The sequence below is a fragment of the Rhodamnia argentea genome, chromosome 10, assembly GCF_020921035.1.
Source record: "Rhodamnia argentea isolate NSW1041297 chromosome 10, ASM2092103v1, whole genome shotgun sequence".
In the NCBI taxonomy this organism is placed as follows: Eukaryota; Viridiplantae; Streptophyta; class Magnoliopsida; order Myrtales; family Myrtaceae; genus Rhodamnia; species Rhodamnia argentea.
In genome coordinates, this window is record NC_063159.1 from 15994458 (window position 1) to 16003301 (window position 8844).

At 40.0% G+C, this 8844-nt stretch overlaps 1 protein-coding gene across 1 annotated transcript; it reads right to left on the reverse strand.

Moving 5' to 3' along the window:
• Positions 1–2381: 2381 nt before the first annotated feature.
• Positions 2382–3000, reverse strand: LOC115730588. Its single transcript, XM_030661200.2, has 2 exons — positions 2796–3000; positions 2382–2671 (listed from the first exon to the last, which is right to left on the reverse strand). The coding sequence occupies exons 1-2, from the start codon at positions 2955–2957 to the stop codon at positions 2564–2566; spliced, it is 270 nt and encodes an 89-aa protein (XP_030517060.1). The 5' UTR covers positions 2958–3000; the 3' UTR covers positions 2382–2563.
• Positions 3001–8844: the final 5844 nt, after the last annotated feature.

Consider the following 8844-nt stretch of genomic DNA (forward strand, 5'->3'; position numbering starts at 1 on the left):
TGATATCTTGTATACACTTAATATTACGTTGATATTCCAATGTAATTAAGAGGGAAAAAAATAAAAATTAACTAAACAAAAAGGACAAAATGGTAAAAGAAAAAAAATTAATTACTTGCTTTCCATAAAATAAAATAAAAAAGCTCTAGTTTCTAAAATTCGTTAATTGTTGCAACAACCAACTTAATCCTGCTCTTTTATTTTTTAAAACATGAATAAATGTTTATCTTTCTAGTAGTGAAAGGATTAGTAAATGTCCATTCAGGCTACGTTGGGTAGCCGTCATAAATTCCAGAATAGGATAATTTTTTGCCCAATCCTATGCTTGCTTGTTGTTCAAGACAGGATAAGACTGGATATAAGAGGGGTACAATCCGAATAAAAATAATCCTACGTCGAGTGAGATAAAGCCTAAAGGTGGATATGATCCTAGAGCCGTAGGATAAAAGCTATTTTCCATAACACATATCCTCTTATTCTATTTCTCCTTCGTAGCTCGGTTCTCGTTGAAAATTCAGATTTCTCCGGATTCACGCCAACGCTACACCAGAGCACGAAGAGGACCAAAGCTCTTTATTCTCCGTAACTCTCTAGTTCATATTGAAACTTCAAGAAAGCCACGAGGGGTCCAAGTACCATATTTTTCAGAATCACAAAGGTGAATGGTCATGGCCATGCTCTTGTTAATATCGCCATAACCTGTTTACAATTCTAGTCACAATTGATTCCGTGGCTCTAAGATGCCACGACGAGATCCTTTGTTTGTTACGATTTATATCGTACAATAATCACAAATTGATTGTAGATGTTGTCTCCTTGTGTGCATTTCCGATCTATTCAACAGTGAATTGTGACAAATTCTCACCGCCACTTGTGCATTTACATTGGGGAAAAATTCAAAAAATGGCCTTAAGTGTCATTATTTTCTCAAATAAAGGACTTGAAGGGGACTTTGTTTCAATTAAATGGCCTAAAGTGCCACTATTGTTTTAAAAAATGGCATGAAATGGTTATGGTAGTTTCAAATAAGGGCCTCATCTCGCGTGGCCTACCACCCAAATTTTCCGGGTGATGGAGGGTATTTTTGTAAAATTATAAATTTCATCTAATTTTGTTGTTAAATAAAATTAAAACAAAAAAAATTAAAAAAAAAAGGAAAAAAAGTAGGCGGGAGTGGTCGCTAATGCCTCGGCATGGGCCGGCAACTCTACCGAGCATCGGTGAGGGCTAATAGGCCCTCGCCTCGACTGGGAGAGGATCGCGACCCTCGCTCGAGTCCGATCGAGGGTAGCGGCCATTGGCCGAAACCTAGGGCCGCCGTCTACCCTAGTCCGGTCCCGACCGATAGCGGTGGCCCTCGGCCGCCGACCCTCTCCTAAATCTAGGCAAGGGTCGGCGGCCCACAGAAGGGAGTTCGGTCCTCCCGCCTATGTGTTTCTTTTTTTTTTTAAATTTTTTTTCAAATCTCTAAAAAAATAGAAAAAGGAAAAAAAATTAAAATAATAAATTACCAAAATGCCCCTAATTAAAGTGACTCAAGCCCTTTTTTGAGATTAATATAGTTACTTTAGGCCCTTATTTGAAGCAATATGCACTTCATGCCCTTCTTTGATACAATGAGGACACTTCAGGCTCTTATTTGAAACAATGTTCACTTCATGCCTTTATTTGAGAAAATGAATGTATTTTCAAGCCTTTTTTTGAAATTTTCCCTTTACATTGATATGACAAATCTTGCCAAACATGGACAAGATACACTAAATAGTGGATGAAATATAGCAAAATCATTGAATTTCATACTTTTCAATTTTATCCTAACTTGATATCCAGACAATCAAACAAAGTCTTAATGAGTTACCTTTAATACAATCTATATAATTGTAGAAAAAAAAAGAAAAAAATGTTAAATATTTTGTTTCTTATTCCAATTAAAGCAATTTTATTAGCTTATTATGGCGTTACGTAGGAAATAAAAGATAGTCACTCGTCATAATTACTCGATTTACCTATGGTGAATCTTAAGGAGAAGTTGTTCAAAAATCTTTAACAAAGATCCACCGACCTTTCCAACCACTCAAAAGGATTGGTGACCTGAGAGAGAGTTTTGTTTGGATTGGTTAAGCAGTCACTTCCGCATCGTCTATTCACATTCGACAGTCCTTTCGCTAATTCGACCACACGCGAAACCCGATCCCCCCCCCACCACAAAGCAAGCAAACGGGTCGGGTTCTTTGATTGGCTAGCCATACCGGACCATCCCGGATGCGATCCTACGTGGTGCGACGGCGAGAACCCGAGCTCCCTCGAGTCTCGCCGCCGGCGCTGAGCAGCTCCATTCACATGTGGTTCTCTCGCAGATCAAGAGAAATCAGCACTTCTTCTGCTGTAATCAGAGATGCAATTCGATTTCTTCTCCGGCGAAACAAAAGGAAAAGCGAAAAGAAGGGAACGGACGTCAATTACAATGGACGAAAGAGATCTCTACTCACAACAATCGTCACAGAGAGATCCACGATCAATTACATTCCGATTAAGCCCCCAAAAAGAAGGGGGGAAAAAAACCCTAGCTGCTCTTCACCTTATCCTGCTGATTCCTCATCTCCTTAATGTTCCTCCACAAGTACCTCCCACTAGCCATGTCGACGAATATCCAGAACCCGTTCCCGATCATCTGAACCGACGCAATTTCGATCCGATTAGACGCAGTCAATTTCAAAAGCAAAGAGGCGAAGAAAACAAATTCACCATTAGACGAGAGAGAACTCCAAATCCACAGAATTCAAACCGCGCCTTACCTTCCTGAGACCGGAATCTCTGTCCTCCGTCCTCGATTTCGCCTCGGCCGCGGGCTCCGTCGGCGAGACCTCGGCCTCCGGCGAGGATCGGACGGTCCTCCAGGCGAAGTAGCCGGCCAGGACGGCGGAGAAGAACACGAGGATGAACCTCAGGGGACACATTACGCCGGGGGCGGGCCGATCGCGATCAGAGAGAATGAGAGGCGTGGGAGATCGGAACTCTCCTTTTTCCGGCTCCTCCTTAAATTTCGCCGAGGAGAGAGAGAGAGAAGTACGGGTGGGAAAATTACGAAATTGGGGTTGGGAAGAAGATGGCTAGTTTTGCTTTCGGCTTATATAAGCCACGTTCGGAAAACATTGGGAAAACGCGTAGTGGCGGGTAGTGTAAAGCTTAATTTCGGGGCGAGCTACGCGACTCGGTGCGATGCAGTGGAGGCTTACGGGGTCAACGGTTTTCGAACGGAAATAACAAAAAGTCAAAGGTTAGCTTCACCTACTCCATCGTAACTTAGTCAGAGAGCTCTACGTAAGAAAACATTGTCGCAGATAATTTTATTTTATAAGAAAAGCTAGTTTTGCTCGTTCACCCAAAGTTGTCTCCCACCCAAACAATTTTTTTTTTTTTACGAGTCAAGAACGGGGCGAGTAGAGCAACATGGTGCGGCTATGTCTTCTCGACGTTACCGCGAGCGGGATCGCGGCCGGTCCCATGACGGAACCTTCGGTTTAAGCCGCGGCTCCTTAATTTAGCCGGACTAGAAAGAGATTTGGGAATGATGGGCTCGTGAATATAGCCCTACCAACGTGCTAAGCGTATGAGTCTCCCCACAGGACATATGTTCGAGAGACTAGGTCGTCGAAGCTCCTCTCGTACTTGGTCGGGAACTTATGATCTCGCGAAAGACATATGACCCCTTTATTACTAGACCGGCGCACTCGGTGGTGGTGTCCAACAATGTTTCAAGTGCTTCGAAAATTGAGAATAATCGGCGAAACGGCTCTCCAAAATACATTAACCTAACAGAGGCACGTAGTTGAACGCCTGCCTTTGTTTCTACTGGATTTTAAATGCAAATTATGGGATAGAAAATAATCACAATGTATTGTAAGCGAAATTAACAAATTTAAGATTATTTACACGCGCTGTCTTGATGCCACGCGACGCGATGACTCTTTAGAAAAAAAAATTAGTTAATGATTGGAGAATAGATAACTTCTAAGCGGAGTATTGCTCAGTGCCATTTTCACTTTAATCAATGACCATCAAGACGTTGCTCAAAGTGAGGATCTACCCGACTCTTTGAAGATAATGGACATAATGGAATTAGATAAGATAGACCCACCAACGTCACAAAAGAAGTACACAGCAAGAGGACGTGCTAAGCATATGGCCAACTTTAAATAATTGAAGAGCTAGGGCATCCTAGCATGAGCCCAACGATCGTTGACTTTGAATAATTCACACCGTGATCGAGAAAGTTTGACTTTGCGATTGTGCTGAGGAGGCTCATAGCTGTTTCCATTGCTTCTCTTGGGCTATCCGGGCATATCTCGGGGGTCGCCTCTTGGGCCTGGACGAACAAATTTCATGGTAATTTTTTTTGTGCTAATGTCTGTAGACGTCTGAAGATTCGGGTCTTCAATGTTAAAAGAGAACCGGGCTGATCGCTCCGGCCCCGGTTACGGAGATACAGCTCACCTTTCTCCTAAAGAGCAAATAAATTATGCGCTCTTCCGAAGCGGATCCAGCGCCACGTGGGCTTGCAAAAGCCCATCGGCGACATTGAGCCTTTGGAATCTCCTAACGGGCCTACAAAAAAGCCCATGGGCTTATCTGTCTTAACAACCCAATAACTGGAAGCCCAGCCATCGAACGCGAGGTGAGGTTCGAGGGTCTCCACATGAGACGATTCCAACTATTGAAAAACAACATTTTTGACATTCCTAGCACCTGTTGATTTATTTTCATTTTGTTCGCGCATTAATTCGGGGTACACACTCGCGGTGGGCACTTTTCTACGTACATAGTTCCTAAGTGTGAATCTCGTAAGAGGATTTATATACGTCTTCTTCTGCATGTAGTCAAGTTCAAGGAAAAAGATTACTAGGGATGCGATAACATACTTAATTTGACGGTAAAAATGAACGTCCCAACAAAAACATCTCTGGCAAAGTCAATTTACTTTCGAGAGAGATAATGTGACCCTCCGACTATGCCCGGGCATACAAGAAGGCAATACATATATATATAAACACATCAACTGTTCAAAACATTAGAACATTTGTATTCGATGTCACGTTATTGACATGATATCTTGATTTTGGTAAAAAAAAATTTAACAGTAGTGTCGGTCATGTGAAGCTAGGCTCAAGTTTGATACGGGGAACTTTTGTCAAATGCCCTTTTGCGAGTGCTACTTTAAGTGAGTATTGGGAGCGCAATTGAGCTCCAAATAAGAGGGGAATGTGGGGTTGTCGTGCCTCTAAAACAAGGTGGCTGCATCTCGTAGATTCTGAGGTGGATTCCATCCAAGATTCTCAGACCTAGTGGCATCCCCATGTCCGCTTCCCTCGATTCGATATCGTCATGGGGCCATTAGGGTTTGTCTTGTTCTCGCGTTTCCTTTTCGACGATTTTCGTTGGGCACGCAAATGCTGCCATTCTCTGTATCCGTCGACGCTTCGATCGTTGCGTTAAGACTTTTAATTACAACAAAGCCATGCTCAATGCCATTGGTCATGCATAGGTAGATGATTTTTAATTCGCAACGGTCATCAACATCAATATGGTGATCGAAATGGCTCGTTTAATCAAGATTTCACATAACTTATACAAATTGTGTAATTGAGAGTTTATGTAACTAAGAATTAATTTGACAACGAATACGTTTAACGAGCAAAAACATTTACGAATGACATCTCATGAACTGATATGGACAACTTTGACGGAAAAGAATCGGAATACATTTTTCAGTCGATGAATAGAAAGATTATATCATTAATGGATTGACTTGTTAGAAAGATGAAAGAGAAAAAAAAAAAAGAAAAGGGAGAGAGAAAAAGTCATGTTTTTTCGGCAGAATCTTTTTTTCACCTCACTAGAAATCTCATGTCGATGCGGATGGCCATTGACCGGGAAAAGACAAGACACCCCATTTTATTGGAACTGAAAGCATCAAATCATTTGTCCTTTTTATCCCTTTCGAGATTAAAATCGTGCTGCCCACTCATTATTATGTTTTTTTTCATCGTTGGAAACTTGCGTTTTTTGAGTTAGCGCTGTTGCGAGTCCATGGATTAAGAAAAGCGTTGGTGATGTAAATTAAGAATGGTTTACAAACTGTATTTACGAAGTAATTAGCGAAGGCTTAAACACGTGTTGCTTATTTGCATGAGATTTTATGGGACAGTACTATTATTGTAAATGATTAATATTACGAAAAATCATAAATCGGTATACAAGAAAATTTAATCCGAACTAATTTTTGAACTACTAAAAAACCTTCAAACTTGTACATATGTGACGAATTTATCTAACGTTAGTTTTCATTAGATTTTATTGTCGAATTGTTGAATTGGATAACACGTGGCGGTTGACGAATGTATCAATTTGAGGTTTTACCCTCATTTTGTTATAGGAGTACCAGTTTGAGATTTTTCGTGATTTTAATTTAATTTAACGGAAACTAACGAAGGGTAAATTTGTCACGAGTGTAATAGTTTGAGATTTTTTTTTTGATAAAAAAAATTAATTTGGAGTAAATTTATTACAAGTGTACTAGTTTGGAGATTTTTTATGGTCAGAAAATTAATTCGGGGTAAATTTATTACATGTGTACTAGTTTGAAGTTTTTTGCTGTATTAACCCTATTGTAAAAGTTTAAATTATTAAATGTAAAGATGATATAACACTCTCCGCTTCACTCATAGGCTTAAAGGAGTCTGGAATATTTCGAGACCACCGTCGTTGATTTAAAAAAGGTTAAGTTGTTAGATAAATGATCGTAATTTAATATCTACTTACTCTGACATTGCTCCTCACATGTAGCTTGGACGAGGCAAATAAATGAGGTTTGGAAAGATTTTTGAATTCAAGACCACTCGAAACCACGTGAGATTACGCGGATCACCGCTAACTGTTTTAAAGGCTCGACTTGTTAAATGAAGACGCGATTCTATCTTTAAATGCTCCAATAATCGAATATCCATCCACGGTTTTTATGAAATTATTCTGTGAATATATGTTATAATCTAGTTGTGCCACTCCTTTGCATAATTAACTTTGTGAAAAACACTGGCCCGGTGAGATTGGATTTGAGGAACCTTCCGTGGATAAAAAGACAAAGGGCTCAGTGGGTGGCAATGTGGGTGGCCCCTTTTCCATCTTATTCTTTTTGGGGGACGGGTCAATGTTCACTTTACTTTTAAGTCTATCCAACGTGCCCAAAGAATTGCAATATGGCTAGTGAAGGTTGGTGGTCGACACTCGACGGTCTCCATTTGGATAAGTAGATGGCGTGTGAATCCACTTGAAGTTATGCTACGAGGAAAAATTGCCAAAACAACTTTTGAATTATTGTAATCATGCCAATTTAATTTTTAATTTTTTTTGTCAATTCAGTCTTTAAGTTGTTCGCATTTGTGCCAATTCAATTCATTCGACCAATTTCGATCGGAAATCATTGACGTGGCGTGACTAACTCTAACGTGGCAATGTCCGCGCTAATGTGAACAAAATTTAATAATATTTTATATTTTTATATATATATGTATTTTTTTTTTCCTTTCCTTTTTTTTTATTTTATTTTTTTTCTCTAAACTTAGGGCTGGAGAGGTCACGATGCCCTTGCCTGTCCCGATTTGGCCAGGGCACGACGCCTTTGCTGGCCCTAAGTCCAGAGAAAAAAAAAAAAAAAAGACAGGAAAGAAATGTCATTAAAGTATTACTAAATTTTGTCCACGTCGGTACCAGCCATGCCATGGAGGACGGCCCAAGTAAGTGATTTCCTTTGTCTTGAGTTGATTTAAAAGCATGGAATGTATTTGCACTATCACCATTTTCAAATAAAATATTTTTTACGGTAGCACCATGAATAGCGCATAGGAGAGCAGTGCCCAATACATCGGCATCTCATCATATCAAATGGGTTCAATGTCTAATTATAAAACCCTTGAAAGAAAAAAAGGATGAAGCGAAATATAATCGCTACACCAAAACTAGACACAAAGAACCAATCGGACTAACCTTGTGAATAAATAATGAATACAAAAATATCAAAATTGGCTGGATGGATTGAATTAGCACAAATACAAAACGCTTATGACTAAATTGGAAAAAAAATATTTAGGACTGAATTATCACAATTGTAATAGGTTTAGGACTTTTTTGATAATTTTCTCGATGCTATAGCATCACTAAATTAATTAAGCGTTGTGATTTTCTTTTCGGTGTAAGAAATGAGGTAACAAATTCCCTTTTAGCCCAAAAGATAACACAATCACGAATGATATGTACCGTCTCGATATGTCAGGTTTGTATAAGCATTACGTTCTTCTCCCGTGCAATTTGGCTTAAAATCATTTTTCCTAGAGTGAAAAAGGCTAGGGTCCTAAATTTGTTTGGTGGCCAGGAAATTTCAAATGAGCCCCACCTTTTCTTATAAGCATTATTGACGAGAGGATGATCTTCCTCGTTGAAATAGAGCGGTGGCTCAATTGTGGGGTATCCTATCCTCTTCACATTTCAAAGGTGACATCAGTTCGATAATATCATAAAAAGAGAAGGCAAAAATGCGTGCACTTAATCATGGGCTCTTTTGCTAATTATCAATGATTCTGTAGTCTTACCTCAAAAGCCGATCAAGTTTAGGGTGAACGCCAAGCTGTCTAAAGTGGGCTAGCTAAGGTCCATTAGGCACCCATCTCTAGCTCTCTTCAAAGTAAGGGTCCGGTCCGGTCCTATCCAGAAATTGGGAATCGAACCTGCCTCGAGCGGCCCAATGTGACAGGTAAATTATTAATAGGGGCGAGCAACATGGACTTTGATTTT

What these genes read in the sequence shown, in the direction of transcription:
- LOC115730588 (XM_030661200.2), bottom strand. Translation starts at nt 2,957, where the DNA reads ATGTGTCCCCTGAGGTTCATCCTCGTGTTCTTCTCCGCCGTCCTGGCC. An exon ending in GAGATTCCGGTCTCAGGAAG is followed by an intron (nt 2,672 to 2,795) that starts GTAAGGCGCGGT and finishes GCGTCGGTTCAG; the next exon opens with ATGATCGGGAACGGGTTCTG.